The sequence below is a fragment of the Pecten maximus genome, chromosome 10, assembly GCF_902652985.1.
Source record: "Pecten maximus chromosome 10, xPecMax1.1, whole genome shotgun sequence".
NCBI classification, from domain to species: domain Eukaryota; kingdom Metazoa; phylum Mollusca; class Bivalvia; order Pectinida; family Pectinidae; genus Pecten; species Pecten maximus.
Window position 1 is genome coordinate 29,479,438 of NC_047024.1, and position 20,958 is coordinate 29,500,395.

Here is a 20,958-nt window from a genome sequence, read left to right on the forward strand (position 1 = left end):
ATGTGGGATACGGGAAAGAAAACATCATTTATATATGATATGTGGGGTAGGGGATAACATCATTTATATATGATATGTGGGGTAGATTCTTCCAAAGAAAACACTATTTATATAATATGTGGGATACGGGAAAGAAAACATCATTTATATATGATATGTGGGGTAGGGGATAACATCATTTATATATGATATGTGGGGTAGGGGATAACATCATTTATATATGATATGTGGAGTAGGGATAACATCATTTATATATGATATGTGGGGTAGGGGATAACATCATTTATATATGATATGTGGGGTAGGGGATAACATCATTTATATATGATATGTGGGGTAGGGGATAACATCATTTATATATGATATGTGGGGTAGGGGATAACATCATTTATATATGATATGTGGGGTAGGGGAGAACATCATTTATATATGATATGTGGGGTAGGGGATAATATCATTTATATATGATATGTGGGGTAGGGGATAACATCATTTATATATGATATGTTGGGTAGGGGGTAAAATCATTTATATATGATATGTGGGGTAGGGGATAACATCATTTATATATGATATGTGGGGTAGGGGATAACATCATTTATATATGATATGTTGGGTAGGGGGTAATATCATTTATATATGATATGTGGGGTAGGGGATAACATCATTTATATATGATATGTGGGGTAGGGGAGAACATCATTTATATATGATATGTGGGGTAGGGGATAATATCATTTATATATGATATGTGGGGTAGGGGATAACATCATTTATATATGATATGTGGAGTAGGGATAACATCATTTATATATGATATGTGGGGTAGGGGATAACATCATTTATATATGATATGTGGGGTAGGGGATAACATCATTTATATATGATATGTGGGGTAGGGGATAACATCATTTATATATGATATGTGGGGTAGGGGAGAACATCATTTATATATGATATGTGGGGTAGGGGATAACATCATTTATATATGATATGTGGGGTAGGGGATAACATCATTTATATATGATATGTGGGGTAGGGGATAACATCATTTATATATGATATGTGGGGTAGGGGATAACATCATTTATATATGATATGTGGGGTAGGGGAGAACATCATTTATATATGATATGTGGGGTAGGGGATAATATCATTTATATATGATATGTGGGGTAGGGGATAACATCATTTATATATGATATGTTGGGTAGGGGGTAAAATCATTTATATATGATATGTGTGGTAGGGGATAATATCATTTATATATGATATGTGGGGTAGGGGATAACATCATTTATATATGATATGTGGGGTAGGGGGTATCATTTATATTATGATATGTAGGGCAGGGGTCGACATTAACGCTTGTCCGATTGTCCGGTACCAGACGAAATTGATGTCGGACAAGTGAAATCATTAAAGTACTTGTCCGACGGGACAAGTAACAAATCTGTCTGTGTTTTATTTATGTTATATTCTGAAGTCAAAACTGATTCAATACTCACTGTAAAATGAGTAAAAACTCCTTTAAATTGTGTTAACCATCGAACGGAAGTGAGTTGATCATGCTTATTAAAGCTTCATTCGGAACTACAAAGAAATGATAGTAGACTTCCGAGGGCTCTCGAAAACATGTAATCAGTATCACTAGTATGTTTGAAACGCATGCGAATGCTGTACATGTGAGAGCATTGATACTACGACAGATACCGTCTGCTGGAATCGTAATAAAAATGAATCAGTTTTGATATAATTAAGGAGGCTACAGATGCAGCAGACTGCCGTGCCCTAGAAAACGGTGACATGTTTTAATGTTTTCACAGTAGTAAGTTTGTTTATAGTTTAGTCAAACAGTTCTGCATGAAAGTTAATTATTTTAAAGTACTTCATTCATCTGCTTTTAGGTCAAAAAAGGATGGTTTAGTAAAACTTAAATAACTTTTAATAATACTTTCTTGCTGTTTTATTGTTGTTAGTAATTATTATGAGTCGAAATTATGGCTTGCAGTGCTTACCTCTACTTTATAATAAATCATCTCGCTGTTTACACATAACAGATGTAAAGTAGAAACTCATGTAGGACAAGTGATTATTTCATTCGGACAAGTGAATTCATCTTATCACTTGTCCGAAGGGACAAGTGCAGAAAAAAGTTAATGTCGACCCCTGTAGGGTAGGGGATAACATCATTTATATATGATATGTGGGGTAGGGGATAACATCATTTATATATGATATGTGGGGTAGGGGATAACATCATTTATATATGATATGTGGGGTAGGGGATAACATCATTTATATATGATATGTGGGGTAGGGGATAATATCATTTATATACGATATGTGGGGTAGGGGGTATCATTTATATTATGATATGTAGGGTGGGAGGGAACAAAAGTTATATACAGATATCTGCAGTAGGAACACATAGTTGGACATTAGATATAACATTAATTTAGTACTCAAAGACAAATGCCTGATTTTAAATACAATGTCCATAAGCTGTCACATATAATTTCCTGTGGAAGGAGTGAGCATTCTGATGTAATGTATACAATGACACTATTTTGTATAAACTTTAGATCAAACACTTAAATATCAGCAAGAATTTACCGTGGTAGACTGGAGGAGGCAACCTTGATCGGTAACTGTCTGGGAGGGGGCATCAGCGTTTGGCTTTCTGCCCCATTAAAGACCTCGGGTGGTATTTTCCCCGTATAATCATTCATGGCAAGTCGTTCCTCCTCTGGAGTTTCCGGCAGGGTGTGCAGAGGTGGCTTTACATCCAACGCCTGGGCATCTGCGTATAGCAGTTCGTCCGGCGTGGCCGTCCGTCTGCGAGCCTATAATGACCAAAACACGTGAAGTCACTTCCATCTTCTCCTCAACAATAATACAAAGAGGAACCTTGTTTATCTTAACATCAATGTTTCAGGGAAGTTCATGGCCTGGACAGCAATTCTACTTTATTTGCAATTTTAAATTGGTTATTATACTATGCTAAAATTGGTCCGAAACAACAAGTTTCCAATGTATATGTAGACTTATTCAAGTCCCATTGTAATCAACAGATTCAGCATTAGGAATATTACAATGAATATATAAACACAACATGGTGTACATACTTCATGCCTGTATAAAATAAACTGTTCAATAAAAATCCATAGTAACCTGTTAATTAGAATTAAAATGATTGTAAAAATGATCTTTCAAGCTGGTTGAATTTTTGTTTGAACTTTCAAAATGTTTTGCTTGCTACTAAAATACAGATTAGAAGAGACCTGAAAACAAATGTATTTTAACATAATTTTGTAACCTAATGAAAAAGCTGTAGACATGCTCAAAAAGAAATTATTAATGATTCTGAGAAATCTTGGTCAAGTACTTTTAGAAGTAAATGACTATACTGATATATTAAAAAGCTTATAATTGAATTTTCAATATTAATATTGAATGACATGGCAAAAGTGGGCATATGTTAGAATACTGAATTATTGAAACAAATTAATAATGCAACTTAATTATTTCATGGCATATATGATTATTTATCCCATAATCCTACCAATACAGTGTTTCACAAATCCAAGCCTACACTATTTTTTCTTTCTTTTCCCCCAATAAAATAAAATTTTGAAGCTTCTATCCAGTAACTTCAGAATATTTATGTCTGTTATGTCTCAACTTATCACTGAAATCATTCATTTAGACCAAAGAGTAAACCTTTTTTGTCATAGACAGTATAATTATGGGATATGGGATAAACATTATGTAATTCAATTGGGAAGATTAATCATGATTTATCCAACTGCATGGATTTAATCTCAAATATGATGAACTTGTAGATACATGTAAAATTTCACCTAAGAATGAATTAATTCCATCTGATATATATCGTAATTAGTTAGCATTATACATAAGAATATAATAATTATTTTTTATTTATCAGATATCTGAGCATTCATACAAGGTTTAAATAGACGTTAAACATCATAAATGTTATATAAATAAGGTTTGTCTTACACATATAACAATATATATATATACATTATATATGTTCAGCCATCAGCAGCATCCCCAACCTCTCATTGCCATGGTGACGGTTATATATAATAATGGTGATCTTGATTAGAACATAATCTCATATCTTTCTGTCATTACAACATACTGATAAATGCATATGAGTGTATCCTTGTAGAGACTAACACAAATATATTGCCCAATAATTTTCTTCAATCATCAAACCAAATTTGCGGCGAAAATATTATGCAGATAACAAACCACTGGTTATTTTTGCCAAAACAGTATTATGAAATTATATATTTTCAAAAGAAGAAATCAATCACTCAAAAGGTACATTTAATTTCTCAAAAACACAACAGCATAACATTAAATATCAGATCTGGGAAAAACAACTTTATTATCAAATCCTTCAATTCAAAATTAAGATCAATAAGTTTAAGCCTGTGATATGAAAACAAGGGTTAGCACCATCTCCTGACAACGATACACCAATGTACTTTACTTGAGCAGAACTTGTGCTCTTGCTTCGAATCCTCAAGCGTTGACATGCATGCAGCTGAAAGTTCAAAGTAAATTATCTATTTTTGCCCTTCCATAATTTCATGTCTGGAACAACTGATATTTGATTATCTTCTCATCAAAGGGGCATAACTCATCTCTGACTTTGACAGCAAATAAAAAAAAATGTAAATAGATATCAAATAATAATTTATACATGTATTTAGCAAATACAAAATGTTCTAACTGTGATAAAAAATGACACAAAAATTGTCACAAGGCATATATATATACACACACATTTTGTCAGAAGACATGCAAATTCTTATTTACTTGAGATCTTCAAGGGAGATAATCTAATAGCATAAGATGATGAAAACAAATCTTCATGGAACAGTGGATATGTAGCTTGTTTTATATTGGTTATTGCGATAAATATGGCATTCTCTATAATTGTAGGCAGTTTCTATAAAAAAGTATACATTTCAACAATGCAAATATATAAAGAGAATATAAACAGTATTGTAGGTGTAATAACTTGTAAGTAATATGTAGATATGTGTCCCATGTTAATTACTAGGAGGGCAATTTAGGTAGGAGTCTATGCTGTTAAAAAGGAATGTTTCAATGAAGAAGGCAGTTAACAGTACTGGGGTAATAGAGAGATCACAATACTTTAAACAACTGTTACAGACAAGGAAATGTTAATTGGGATTCAATGATAGCTAATGCTAGACCATTAGGGCAAGACATACACAATCTATATGTTCCACCTCTATGGGTTCAAACCTGAATTTCAAATGTGGAAAGATCATCAAAGTCTTCAATTGGTTTTTGTTTCACAAAACTGATATTCAAATATCTTTTGTAAATTCTATCTTTTTTGGTTATCTATTTATATATCTTACTATCCAACTTATTTTCACAGACTGGCTAGTTTCCATCACACAAGAGGATTTCAGATCAATATAGAATTCGCTTTATATAGTTGGGTTTCTTAACAATTGCGTTTTTTTTTTTTCCTTATCCTTGTGTAAGTAGTTCAGTTCATTACCAGAGGGATGTTTTTCATCTTATTTTAGTTGTTTTAATGAAGATGTAGCATCTCATTCCAGGTTTCCATTAATTTTGGGGCTTTTGAAACGGATTACGAGAAAGTTAGAATCACGTCTGGATTTTTAACTACCACTTTCATTATGTAAGATCTAAGAAAAAAGTGACTTTCTTTTTCTTTTTTTTTTTGCAATGAAACAATTTAATTTTACATGCCATCTTAATTCTACTATTTTGCTGATTCCACAACAGTAGTTGCTAATTTTACATTCTACGAAATAAACATGAATTTAATTCAATATCTCATCAGTATTGAAAGTGTAAATTTCAAATGAAGGGATAACAGAAAAGGAGTGTGTGTAGACAGACTCTGGGACACATATCTACATTTCATATTAAAAAGTCTATAGCGTAGTGTTATGCATACATAATGCTATATACTTACCGGTAATGACCTACGAAATTCCTACAGTGTAAATAGTCGTAATTCATTTACTGCCGATGTTAATGACACACAGTATACAGGGGGCACTTCATATACAGGTTACAATATAGAGGGGAGGGGGGGGGGGGGGGGGGGGGGGGGGGATATGAAAGATTATGGCAGATTCTGGTATGATCTTTTCTTATTAAATACTTTATTTCTTTCAATTTTCAGCAACAGACTGACAAATAAAATTTAATGAAAAGTGACAAATCTCTTTTGTGGTATAAACAATATCTATAAATTTATTTTAGTTATGTTTCTTGAAGTTTCCAATGCCAGAATTTGAGCGATAATTTATTTATCATACACAAGTCTAAACCAGAACCAGTCAACTTACAACTGGAGCTATTTGTACAATTATATTACCCATAATTCCATGTTTAGTCTTAGAAGTTTAGAGTTTAACATGTTTCAGTAGGTAAGTGAATTTATGGACCAGTTTCTATATATTGGAGAATACTAGTAACCTCATGAAGCAGTAGCTCAATAAAGATTTCTTAAAAACTTCATACAATTCCATCATTTTAGCAGGAATGGACACTGGACACTGACAACATATATACCAGCAACAATGAACATTGAACACAATCACTAATCCTTTGGCTAATACATCCTTGTTTTGGCATTATGATTAATATCTACAGTAGAGTAATTCTGAATTACAATTGAATAGTCCATCAAAAATAGATCAAGGGAGATAACTCTTATCATTATTCTTTTTCTCAACATTATATTTAGAGAATAACATTTTTATGATTGATTGCCTCACATAATGGTATCTTTATAACACAAGCATTAAGTCTAACATTCACTACCATTATATAATAGATCTAAACTGCCAAACATCATTAATATATTTAAGGTGCTTTTTTTACAAAAGAAAGATGTGCAGTGACTGTAGCATGCACTACATCAACCATGCATTGATCTGGTGTTTAAGTTATAGTTAGACTCTCAATAAATTTATATTATTTTATGACTCATTTTTGATATTCTGTTTTTTGTCCTCTTTAAAAAGAAGATGTATCATCCATGCAATAAAACAGTATTTTAGGAATAAGTTTCTAGATATTTAAATAAAATACTATTATTTACAAATCAATAGACACATTTTGTTATACGAATTTCTAATACTGGTTTATTCTTTTTTTCTTCTTTTCTTTTTTCAATTATGAAACAGATTGACGCAATGCTATAAATAAATGAAAGATTGATGTATCAATTACATGAGATGGATTTAAAGCCATCTTGAAACTATGCTTGTCTGATATTTTTCATTACATTTAATCCTATTTTTTTTTTTTTCTTTTTTTAAATCTGTATGAACCTTTTGTAAGCATGAAAAACAACAGCTTTTCTCCATGACATAGCCTTTTATTTTGGAAAGTAATTTTGAACATACATGTAAAAGGAAAGCAGGACACACTGAAAAACACAGGTGATTACAGAGAAAACTGAGGCTGAGCACACATACAACAGTCACAGGGTACGGTAAATACCTGTAGCTCACACTCGTAATACATGGGTGGAGGTGGAAAAAACATCTTCATAAATGCTCTCTCCAATTTCCTTAAGTTCCTATAGAGAGGGGGGTACAAACATGGACTTACAGCTGTATGTAGGCTATACATTGTGACCTTGACACTTTCACAAAAGTTACAACAATTTTATAAACTCTGAAGTGGTTAAATAACTTTCAATCCTTTACATTACTTCATTAGTTTAATTCTATGTTCTATTGTCACTTTTAAAACAGAAAATCATTAATTCAAACTTCTTTTTTTCTTCAAAATTTGAGAAAATTTCAGTTTACAACTTAAGATTTCTTACTTTTTCACAATTAATTTTTTCTTTCTTTTTTTTTGTTTGTTTTGATCTCCGAAAAAATAATATTATAACAATTTGTGCAAGTGTCGAAAGTCAGCAATATCCTTAACCTTTGACCTCTAAGACACCATATTAGGCTGGTCAAATTAAGAAATCATTATAGAAGCAAACGGACAACATAATTAACATGAGACTATTCTGTTCCCATCCCTGAAATGAAAGTTAATGTCACTGGAATACCCAGCTTCTGCCAAAACAAGAAATTAACAAAAAAAAAATAGCTAAATACCTTGTCTCTTTTGCCCAAATCACCAAGTGTCATCCCTGGGGGAAGCTGGGCAGGCTGGGGTGGTACCTGACTTTCAAACATGCTGTCCATCAAAAGAAATGGGCGGAGTCACAGCCAAAGATCCACCAATGAAAACACAGCACAACCACAAAAAGGTGCCAAACAGAACATAAAAAGGAAAGGAAAAAGAAAACTCAAATGAAGCTAAGTCAGAATCTCATCATGCAAAATCATAAATAAAACAAAACAAAAAGAAAAAAAGAAAATGAAATTTTGACATTGTTTTTCAAAAATAGATTTCTATTGATTTCTCTCTAAAGAAACCCATGCAGCATATTTGAGAAATCAATGTCAAAATGTTCATAGCTTAACACTAATTCTTGAAATCTGGAGATTGCTTGTTTGTTCCAGGTGTTACGACCTTGCAATAACAAAGGTCTTGTGAACATACCAAAGATAAACTAGACAGAGTAATTTAATTTGTTGGGCTGAAAAAACAAGAACAAGTTTACCTCCAGAACAGAAATTTATCATTTTTTTTCAAGATAAACACTCATTTCCAAAGAATTTTTTTTTTATATATATATGCAGAGTGTCAATTTGAAAACCACATTTATGGATTTAAAAAAAAAATATCTATGACTTTGTCAGAATGGAAATGACAGCATTATAGACCATTGATTTAAGCACCCTGTGTACTCTGAAATGTAAGTTTAATTACACCATGTAAAGCAGAAAAATAAAACCAGACTGTCACCAACAATGTGAAGTTAACATTAAAAGATTGTAACAGAACAGTGCCTACCTTTTCCCCACAAGAACTTGGTTAGTGTGATGAGAAACAACAGTCCATTAATACATACAGTGAAAAGAACCCAAAATATACACCCATAATTGCTCTCAAAAAATGTTCTTTCCATTGCTACTTTCATTCAACTCATGTATGAAGTGCATAATATCAATCACCCATTAATAAAGTGCAATTTCATAAACCTTAATGCGAGTTTTGGGGAAGATCTCAATACAATTCTAATTGTTTTGGCATAACACATTTATAGGTACACGTAAATCTATTCTATTGTCATTACTAAGTTTTGATACATGCCAACAACAGTTAAAAATCTCTCTTATTTGTCTCGTTCGATGAAGGATGAAGATGATCAAATAATGAAATAATTGTCAGTGGACTGGACATAGTTTGGTGGATTGATGATGGCTTGTATACCCCATTCTCACAATCTGGCTTTATTTACAGCACGGCCACAACATATCACATGTACTAGTAATCAGCAAGGATTCACAAATAAAGCAGCATTGTCTCATTCCAGATTTCTAAATTGTTAAAATCAAAATTCTAACACATAATTTTGCAACCTAACATATGCCGGAATGACATATTAAAACTAGTAGAAGCTATTCAAAATACTACAGTGTAATCTAATGTTCAAACAAACACTGAAATCAAAAACAGTAATCACGAACAAAATATATCAATAATGTACCAAAAAATGTAATGGAATTAAAAAAGTATAATAAAAAATACATAAATATTGTACAATATATAGTGGGTAAATACGGTTGAAATAATAACGCTGACGTACCCACTATTATGTACTTTCAGACCCAGAAGAGCTCCAACAGTATGAAACACACGAGCACTGCCGCAGCAAAGCAACAAAAGTCACTACTACATGTAGTACTGTACGGAGAAGGAGAGACAAAGGAGGAGGAGGAGTGGAAACACAAACCCAGCCATTATTTACGAGGTGGTTGTGGCCATGGATGGTGGACACGCAGCGATAAGTAGAAAACAAGAAAAAAACGAGTTATCATTGGTTAATTAAATACCATGGTAATCCATCCATTATTTTCCCTCCATTCATATTAGTAGAAAAACTACATCAATTGTTTTTCTACTTTATATTTTTTCAAATACTGTTTTAAGTTAGTTTGAAAACAAAATATAAATTTCTAACTAAATCAACAACCACAATCTGAGAAGAGGAAATCATAGTTACTTCCCTTTTCACATCATTTCTTTGGTTTTTGTTTTTTTAACACTTGATTTCCTACCTCGTATTAAAACACAGTTCTTGTCCCAAACTGCCTACTAACACAACCATCATCAAACAGTGTCATTCTGAACAAAACACACATGTAATTTCTATCTACACTTGTAGCTATCATACCCTGGAATTTTGAATGATGATCGATATCCTCTCACCAGACTGATAAGGTGGTTGGTAGTTACAACAGTGACTTTTGTTAGTTTGCCTTCCAATCACATCAGTACAATAGCAAAGCAGTGCCTGGACCCTGTATCACTACAGCAAATCATAAGGTTCCCCTTCTGTTACTCTGGACCCTGTATCACTACAGAAAATCATAAGGTTCCCTGTCTGTTACTCTGGACCCTGTATCACTACAAAAAAATCATAAGGTTCCCCTTCTGTTACTCTGGACCCTGTATCACTACAGAAAATCATAAGGTTCCCCTGTCTGTTACTCTGGACCCTGTATCACTACAAAAAAATCATAAGGTTCCCCTTCTGTTACTCTGGACCCTGTATCACTACAGAAAATCATAAGGTTCCCCTTCTGTTACTCTGGACCCTGTATCACTACAGAAAATCATAAGGTTCCCCGTCTGTTACTCTGGACCCTGTATCACTACAGAAAATCATAAGGTTCCCCTTCTGTTACTCTGGACCCTGTATCACTACAGAAAATCATAAGGTTCCCCTTCTGTTACTCTGGACCCTGTATCACTACAGAAAATCATAAGGTTCCCCTTCTGTTACTCTGGACCCTGTATCACTACAGAAAATCATAAGGTTCCCTGTCTGTTACTCTGGACCCTGTATCACTACAGAAAATCATAAGGTTCCCTGTCTGTTACTCTGGACCCTGTATCACTACAAAAAAATCATAAGGTTCCCTGTCTGTTACTCTGGACCCTGTATCACTACAAAAAATCATTAGGTTCCCCTTCTGTTACTCTGGACCCTGTATCACTACAGAAAATCATAAGGTTCCCCGTCTGTTACTCTGGACCCTGTATCACTACAGAAAATCATAAGGTTCCCCGTCTGTTACTCTGGACCCTGTATCACTACAGAAAATCATAAGGTTCCCCTTCTGTTACTCTGGACCCTGTATCACTACAGAAAATCATAAGGTTCCCCTTCTGTTACTCTGGACCCTGTATCACTACAGAAAATCATAAGGTTCCCCTTCTGTTACTCTGGACCCTGTATCACTACAGAAAATCATAAGGTTCCCTGTCTGTTACTCTGGACCCTGTATCACTACAGAAAATCATAAGGTTCCCTGTCTGTTACTCTGGACCCTGTATCACTACAAAAAAATCATAAGGTTCCCTGTCTGTTACTCTGGACCCTGTATCACTACAGAAAATCATAAGGTTCCCCGTCTGTTACTCTGGACCCTGTATCACTACAGAAAATCATAAGGTTCCCCTTCTGTTACTCTGGACCCTGTATCACTACAGAAAATCATAAGGTTCCCCTTCTGTTACTCTGGACCCTGTATCACTACAGAAAATCATAAGGTTCCCCTTCTGTTACTCTGGACCCTGTATCACTACAGAAAATCATAAGGTTCCCTGTCTGTTACTCTGGACCCTGTATCACTACAGAAAATCATAAGGTTCCCTGTCTGTTACTCTGGACCCTGTATCACTACAAAAAAATCATAAGGTTCCCTGTCTGTTACTCTGGACCCTGTATCACTACAAAAAATCATTAGGTTCCCCTTCTGTTACTCTGGACCCTGTATCACTACAGAAAATCATAAGGTTCCCCGTCTGTTACTCTGGACCCTGTATCACTACAGAAAATCATAAGGTTCCCTGTCTGTTACTCAGGACCCTGTATCACTACAGAAAATCATAAGGTTCCCCGTCTGTTACTCTGGACCCTGTATCACTACAGAAAATCATAAGGTTCCCCGTCTGTTACTCTGGACCCTGTATCACTACAGCAAATCATAAGGTTCCCTGTCTGTTACTCTGGACCCTGTATCACTACAGAAAATCATAAGGTTCCCCTTCTGTTACTCTGGACCCTGTATCACTACAGAAAATCATAAGGTTCCCCTTCTGTTACTCTGGACCCTGTATCACTACAGAAAATCATAAGGTTCCCCGTCTGTTACTCTGGACCCTGTATCACTACAGAAAATCATAAGGTTCCCTGTCTGTTACTCTGGACCCTGTATCACTACAGAAAATCATAAGGTTCCCCTTCTGTTACTCTGGACCCTGTATCACTACAGAAAATCATAAGGTTCCCTGTCTGTTACTCTGGACCCTGTATCACTACAGAAAATCATAAGGTTCCCCTTCTGTTACTCTGGACCCTGTATCACTACAGAAAATCATAAGGTTCCCCTTCTGTTACTCTGGACCCTGTATCACTACAGAAAATCATAAGGTTCCCCTTCTGTTACTCTGGACCCTGTATCACTACAGAAATCATAAGGTTCCCTGTCTGTTACTCTGGACCCTGTATCACTACAGAAAATCATAAGGTTCCCCTTCTGTTACTCTGGACCCTGTATCACTACAGCAAATCATAAGGTTCCCCGTCTGTTACTCTGGACCCTGTATCACTACAGAAAATCATAAGGTTCCCCGTCTGTTACTCTGGACCCTGTATCACTACAGAAAATCATAAGGTTCCCCTTCTGTTACTCTGGACCCTGTATCACTACAGAAAATCATAAGGTTCCCCTTCTGTTACTCTGGACCCTGTATCACTACAGAAAATCATAAGGTTCCCCTTCTGTTACTCTGGACCCTGTATCACTACAGAAAATCATAAGGTTCCCCTTCTGTTACTCTGGACCCTGTATCACTACAAAAAAATCATAAGCTTTCCCTTCTGTTGCTCTTAAATGTGTCCATTGGTGAATTTTTAAACGTACACACACAAATAATACCATATTACCACATGTGAATTGTCTATTCTGCCCATATTGAATTTGACTCTCATTCAAAGTTTTAAAGTGGGAAAGTAAATCATCAAAACAATTTCTCCCTTAAAAAAAGTTTCCTTTGGGCTGTTATTAAAAAGAGAAACATTTCTTTTTCTTTTAATTTTATTTCAATATAAAAAAGTAAGAAATTTGTGTGAACTATCTTAATAAATATTCTATCATCCATAACAAAGAGTTTTAGTATCTGAAAGTGAACAAAACCAAACAGCTCTATATCTAGAAACTAACACTGCCTATCACTTAATAATTGCTGAATATTTTCTTATGCATTTTTAATTAGATATTTCCATTTTCCTATATCTATGCTAATACAAATTTTCTATAATTGAAAAATAACACTGCTTGAAGGATGAAAATAATAATAAATAATACAAAAGAATAGGACACAAAAAGAGACTTCTTTACAAAAGTTATAGAGTCCAAGTACTGCGTTTCAGGAGGAATTATGCAAATCAAACTGAAAGACTACCAATAACAAACAAAGGCAATCATAGGGACATTCTTTAATCAAAGCTGTTTAAGCCGAGATTCAAAGGGAAAACTTTACAATCATTCCGCAAACACCCCACATCAGGATTTATCATTCAAAGGTCATACACCATCTATGGACTATAAAATTACACTAGAAAATCAATTGAAAAAATATTTTGATGAAACATCAAAATTGTAAAATGAATTGAAATGAGTGATCTGATTTATGTACTTAGTCCATAGGTGGATAGTCACAGAAAAATCTGTTAATAGCAAGTAACAATACGAAAATAGTTTACGAAAACAGTTTTAGGAAAATATAACAGCTGTGCATTTTGCAATATAGAATTTCCTCTATCCTATAGCACTAACACCCAAACTGGTGTAACTGTAAATTTTCTTGGTCTGGAAAATACTAAAAAAAATGTTACTCTGCCAATGTGTACTTTCATTAAACCATGATTTGTGTATCATGTAATATAAGCAGTGTTGTGACCACGACTGAAACCACATGGTGTCATGTGACACTTGCTCTACTTCTGTGATCTACAGTATCTTAAGCTCCAAATTAAAAGGCACAAGGATTTGCGTGATTCATGACATTTTGTGCCATGTGTGTCAATAATTCAAGGCATCATGAGACTCGAGGATGTTCAACAGGATATAAAAGGACTTTAAATTTACTCACATTACAATATTGGTCAGTGTTAGGAGTGTGACTCAGGGTCAAGGTTATGCTTGGGTCATTGTGTGAGCAAGTCACAATTTGAGGCCAAATATATCTTGGACAAAGGCAAGTTGAATTTGGATAATTTCAAGTGAAATTTTCATTGAAGAAAAAAGCAGGTGATATTTTGGTCAAAAGAGACACGATATCTAGCATAGTACTGATAAAGTCTTGGCTAATAGTCTAGTACTTTGTGAGAATTTCCTGTAGAGATATAATAAACATTACAACTATTCTTCTTATTAATTGAATTCTAAATATTTCACAGACTTTTTAATTAGTGGATAATAAGACTAAAACTTGATGTAATCAAATAACAATGTGCAGATGTGACTAGCTCTAATCCTGCCCAATATATACCTCATTACAAGCAGACCTGTCATCTAAAATAATGGTATCAACTACATATCTAGTAAATACAATTACACTACTGTCTGGTATTAACAGATTCTGCTGCATACATTCCACAATTGTTAATATTTTTGTTCATGGATTTGGAAGGCAAATAACCACACAGGAAAGAGCTATGTCACTTCATTAATATGGTGATGCCTGCCAAGGTCACAAAAACTTTATTTTTCTAATTACACAAATTCACATTACATTATCCTATATTGTAGTCGTATCATAAATGGCAAATACGTCTGTTTTTGTTTGTCAAAGTGTCTCACAGGAATTGTGAACATTTATATAGCTATATATATGAACAGAGCTCTTTCCTGACTTTTGTTAGTAAAAACAGTAGCAGCATTGTCAAATGAATCCCCAAAAGTCATAAGCACACAGGCACACCACTTCAAAACCTTTTTCCTGTCTTTTTCAACATAACTCAAGATTTTGTTATTTACATATGTAAGGTAGTTTTGACTCCAAACTATTTTTATCATTTCAGAGAAAGCAATGTTCAAAAAGTGCCAAAAATCTGTGATAACACAGAGTATGCTCACACTTTGGAACCATAGTTTCATATTTTTTATCAATGGAGTTTAAATCCAAATTTGTTACTTTTAATGTAGCACTAGAGTTGAAGTGATGTGGGACTTGTATGTACTAATCTACAGGGCAGCTCCAGCTCCTATCAACCCAGGGTTAAGCTGAGAACATGGACCAGTTCTTACCTTTCTGCTGGTGACGAGGAAGCAGAGCTTGTGGATGTGTCCATTTCTGTGGTATAGAGATCATATCATAGTTTAATTTTGTCATCTTTAGTCTTATTCGATCAGTTATCACCAAAATTTCCATAAACTTCCATATGCAATGCATGAATATGTACCCATGAGATTTATTGCTGAAAGGGAAAAGTGGTGTTCTCTTGCTTCAAATAATAATTAAACACAGGAGAGTATAACAGCAGATGTCATGTAACTCATCTGTGCTAAGATGCTGAACAACAGAATTTCGAGTACAATAGGATTAAACGTTAAAATTGTTTCTAGCGACACATCAAGGACAACACCTGATTGGTTGAAACAGAAAATGCAATGTCAGCTAGAGTCTGTACATTTTTTTGCAAAAAAAAAAAATAAAAAAAATAATGGTATTCAGAAAATTGTAAATAATATTCTTCACAACTTTGACCTTATCCATAGCCTCATCACAAAGGTGGACCCCTAGTCCTATAATAAAAGTCTAAATGATGAACTCGACAACTGGTACACAAGATCATAATTGCTTGATTTCGTTATTATCATTTCTCTTTCCCTATTCAAACATACCGTCCAAACCATTGGTCATCAGGTTGTCCACTTCAATGTCCACTCGGTCATTGATCATGTGTTTGAGCAGGTCCTGTTGTAGGGTATTGTTGAGCTCGGTCTGGTGGAGCTGGGCCTGCAGTTCCCGTACCTCATGTTCCTTCTGGGCTAGTAACATACCCTACAGGAAAAGTGAAACTTTAGTAGGTGGTGGGCCTCTCAGTGACATTATAGTAACAAAAACAATCCTGTTCCCTGTGTTCTAAACAGTAATATACTGTACTTTAACACACATATAATACAGTAATATAATACAGTGTACAGTATGAGAAGTATCATTTGGTATCAAATGTTCCTTTCCAGTAACAGATGAATCCCTTTTACAATATATCCTACAGAACCAACACAAAATTCTATAATATTGATATATAACTGCATGAGCTAAATGATTTGAAAGCATACAATTATTCTTATGAATCCATCTCATTAATGAAAATTATCAAAAGTTTGCCTGCAATAAAACTCCACTACAGTGTTTGAGAAACTAGTCATATGGAGGAGGTGACAAGTGTTTTGTGTATCAGCTTAATGGCAGGGCACATTGTAACTAAGGACGTATATTCGTTTTGTGTCCTTACAAATTGTCCAGCTAAAGTGACTTACCCTACTGATGGACATCTGCATGAAGTGGTCAAGGAGATATCGGCCCTCCTCCAGATTAGCTGTGGTCATAATGGCCGTGATATCTAAATTTTCTCCCTCCTCCTGTAAAATATACAAAGTAGATTGCAATCAGAAAACAATTTATATACCTGTCATGATTTCAAATCCTTACTGTTGGATTGAAAAATAGAAAATGAAACTAAAATGAATTCCAAGTCCAGCTAAAGGGAACTGGCCTTGTTTCTACCTTAAGTGCACCATCCAATATTACATGTAATAGACTCTTTCACCCCCTTGGGTATGACACAAGGGAATATCAACCCGAGGGGAAGATTCTTAAGTTGCCAAACACGAGGCTTACCGAGTGCTTGGCCCGAGGGTTGAGATTCCCCAGTCCCCCCCCCCCCCCCCCAAGGGGATGAATGATTATTTTTCTTTTACCCTGTTTACCCTCTTATGTATCTTATATGGACATCATTGTAAGGAAATGTTGGCATGTCATGATTCAATTGTCGACGCGGCATCATTGTATTGTTGCAGTGATGTCATAGAACTGTTGACGTGACGAAATGCAATTGTTATACTGGTAAAACTTGGGATATCCCTGGCCAGGGTAACTTATCCCTAATACATTTTACTTTAAAAGCATAGGTGATCATTCTTTATGAGTGAAACTGTTCCCCATCCCTCACTCATCTTCTCAAAGTTCACTCATGTATATCTATCTTCATATGTCAGTCCTGTGTCGTCCCCCTTTAGGACATTCAATTGCTTTCTCCATCTGCACAATGTCAGTCTGACACTGTCATGTTCCCAGATGTCAGAACTGTCTCTCCCACTAGAACCTCCCTTAGCCATCTACATCTGCAAGATGTTGGTCCGACATTCAGTGATGTCACCAGATGTCACTGCTGTGGCCCTAACTAGAACCAACTTTGGCCTACTCAAACTGAATGATGTCCATCTGACATTGTGATGTTCCCAGAGTCAGCCCCCATGTCTCCCCACTAGAACCTATCTTAGCCTCCTCCATCTGTGTGATGTCAGTCTGACATTGTGATGTTCCCAGAGTCAGCCCCAATGTCTCCCCACTAGAACCTACCTTGGCCTCCTCCATCTGTGTGATGTCAGTCTGACATTGTGATGTTCCCAGAGTCAGCCCCCATGTCTCCCCACTAGAACCTACCTTGGCCTCCTCCATCTGTGTGATGTCAGTCTGACATTGTGATGTTCCCAGAGTCAGCCCCCATGTCTCCCCACTAGAACCTACCTTAGCCTCCTCCATCTGTGTGATGTCAGTCTGACATTGTGATGTTCCCAGAGTCAGCCCCCATGTATCCCCACTAGAACCTACCTTGGCCTCCTCCATCTGTGTGATGTCAGTCTGACATTGTGATGTTCCCAGAGTCACCCCCATGTCTCCCCACTAGAACCTACCAGCCTCATCCATCTGTGTGATGTCAGTCTGACACTTGATGACATTACTAGATGTCAGACCTGTCTCCCCCACTAGAACCTACCTTAGCCTCTTCCATCTGTGTGATGTCAGTCTGACACTTGATGACGTTACTAGATGTCAGACCTGTCTCCCCCACTAGAACCTACCTTAGCCTCTTCCATCTGTGTGATGTCAGTCTGACATTGTGATGTTCCCAGAGTCAGCCCCCATGTCTACTAGAACCTATCTTAATGCCTCCTCCATCTGTGTGATGTCAGTCTGACATTGTGATGTTCCCAGAGTCGGCCCCCATGTCTCCCCACTAGAACCTACCTTAGCCTCTTCCATCTGCATGATGTTGGCCTGACACTCTGTGATGTTCTCCTGTGACTGCTGGACTTGTAGGTTCAGTGTTTCAACTGTGTCACTCAGGGCTTTAACATCTTTGGGATCCTACAACATACAAGGTCATAGGTCAAAGGTTACATAGTACAGTGTCATTTAACAACAAGGTGCAAGCTGGGTAGCATACAAGGTCAGAAATGTTGACATTGGGGTCACATTTAATGTAACATAGGAGGTCATAGGCAAGGTCATTTTGAAATTGAAAGTGTTTTAAAGAGTTTAGAGTCCATTTTGAAATTGAAAGTGTTTTAAAGAGTTTAGAGTCCTCCTGAAACAAACTTGAACTACATTAACAAGCTAAGGTATAAATATGAATGAACATAATTGATTGTGACTCCCTTTTGCTGTTATTTTGAAATATAACTTGTACAGAATTAAAGTTGGAGCTAGGTGTTGCCAAAAGTACACTTACCCGACTGTTTGCTATGGCAGCATCTCGTCTTTTTGTGTACTTTTCCATCTTCTTACAGATTTTTTCTCTGTACTAAATTGGAATAAAACAACAAATGAAAAGTAATATGCAATCATTTCAATTAAATATATATGTGTAAATATTTAAACACAAAACTGAGTGTATTTGAATAAATATTGAGAGTTCAAGAGTCACTAATTTCCTTTAAAAATATTTATTTTTCTATTAAAAACTGACCAAGTATTCTTGGTCTACCACAACATCACTGGATCCATGAAGCTCCATTATAGACGATGTTGTATCTGCTGTGAAGACTGTGAAACAGACCGAGCAATACTGATACAGAATGACATACCTTTAACCAGACATCCATGTCCCGCTCCATGTACGCTATTGTTTGTTTTTTGTTTATCACAGACCCAATCTGTAAAATACAATATATTTTCATAATGAAACAACAATGTATAACTTTTATCAAATTTCTTTGTTTTTTAAATCCACAGATAGGTTCAATTCTAAAGGATCATGTTTGAAAATATCATTTGATTTGATGTAGCAACTTTATGTAAAGACCAGATATTGAAAAGAAAAAAAAAAGCCAACTTAAGGCGATATTTATTAAACAGCCAATTGATAACAGACATCAGAAAGGATGATAACATTGTGAGGTATACAATAAGAAAATGTTTTAGTTTGTTATTTTTTTGATATAAAAACTATTTTGGAGACAAAACATCTGCTTACGTTTTTCTCAATGGCATCCCATTTCTGCTTTGCAGCCTTTGCCGAGAAATCCCCTCGTCTTCGTCTTCTTGTGGATGACGGACCTGCCACAGCAAAACAGAAGCATTCCTCTATATGTGATAACAACCAACAAGATCTTTCCAGAACACAAGACACCATTGAAATAATTGAGCAAAATACATGTAAATGTATATTCCAAGGAGAGACTCTTATAAATCCTGTACAAATTCTATGCATGGTGGGCATGAGAGAACATGAGGCTTATCAGTTTTGTTTGAATTATATCACTTTTTATTGGTTCTCATTTGACACAGCTACTATACATTGCTTCTCTTGGGAGACATATTTCACCTAACGAACTGAGATCAACAATTATACTGAGCATTGAAAGCATTAGATGTCCCTCACTGGCCCCCGCAAAATGACCTTGAGCCAAGTCCCTGAAACTCAAACTTGTTGGAGATATCATAATCCTATAACATTGTGTGAAGTTTGATCAAAATCCCTTAAGGAATGAAGCAGTTAGACAACGGAGAGGAAACCTGCAGTCCCCCTGGTTTCACCGGTAGGGGATCTATAACTCTGAAAAGGTTGGCAGTACCTCAGGTTCCAATCAGTGAACCTAAATAAATTTACATGAGATAAATATACAGTCGAATCTGTATTAAGCGACCACTCAAGGGAAGTTGAAAAACGGTCTCTTAATGGAGAGTGGTCTCTTAATAGAGATGGTATCTTAAATTTAATTAATGTTCATAAGCTTTTTATTCGCTTTATCAATTGGCAATAATGATTTATAATATATATGAAAAATGAACCACCACTTTGAATAAAACAAAACAATTTTTTTTTTTTTGTGTATTTTTTTTTGAATAATTATTACTGTGCTTATTTTCATCACTATATGTATTTTTTGAAATTCTTTCAGCATAGCAAAATACATCGATTTAACATGAGAAATATATTTCATTGGTTAATTAGTTTACTTTCAAATTATTTATATGTTTTTTTTTAATTCCTGAAATCTTGGTCCGGATTTCCGCTCCGATTATTATTTGCGTTCCTGCATTTCCTACTTTAAAAACGGCGACTTTTTCACTGGCAAATATCTGTTTTAATGTCTCAAAAAAGATAACAAATCACGATTTAACAGTAAGTTATCTGTTTATGCATTCCTTCATTGTTATATTTCGCATGCAAATTGATAT

At 35.2% G+C, this 20,958-nt stretch overlaps 1 protein-coding gene across 6 annotated transcripts in view; it reads right to left on the reverse strand.

Annotated features, from left to right (window-relative positions):
• LOC117336288 (kinesin-like protein KIF21A) overlaps positions 1 to 20,958 on the reverse strand; it is a 133,161-nt gene that overhangs the window by 36,206 nt on the left and 75,997 nt on the right. For 5 of the 6 annotated variants that reach the window (XM_033896774.1, XM_033896773.1, XM_033896771.1 and 2 more), the window contains 10 exons: positions 19,751 to 19,833; positions 19,362 to 19,430; positions 19,007 to 19,078; positions 18,523 to 18,642; positions 16,752 to 16,853; positions 16,110 to 16,269; positions 15,513 to 15,558; positions 8,178 to 8,259; positions 6,020 to 6,040; positions 2,617 to 2,846 (listed from right to left, as the gene is read on the reverse strand). In XM_033896774.1, coding sequence (XP_033752665.1) covers positions 2,617 to 2,846; positions 6,020 to 6,040; positions 8,178 to 8,259; positions 15,513 to 15,558; positions 16,110 to 16,269; positions 16,752 to 16,853; positions 18,523 to 18,642; positions 19,007 to 19,078; positions 19,362 to 19,430; positions 19,751 to 19,833 — 985 coding nt within the window. The remainder of the gene's footprint in view (positions 1 to 2,616; positions 2,847 to 6,019; positions 6,041 to 8,177; positions 8,260 to 15,512; positions 15,559 to 16,109; positions 16,270 to 16,751; positions 16,854 to 18,522; positions 18,643 to 19,006; positions 19,079 to 19,361; positions 19,431 to 19,750; positions 19,834 to 20,958) is intronic. The other variant, XM_033896772.1, reaches the window with a different exon arrangement.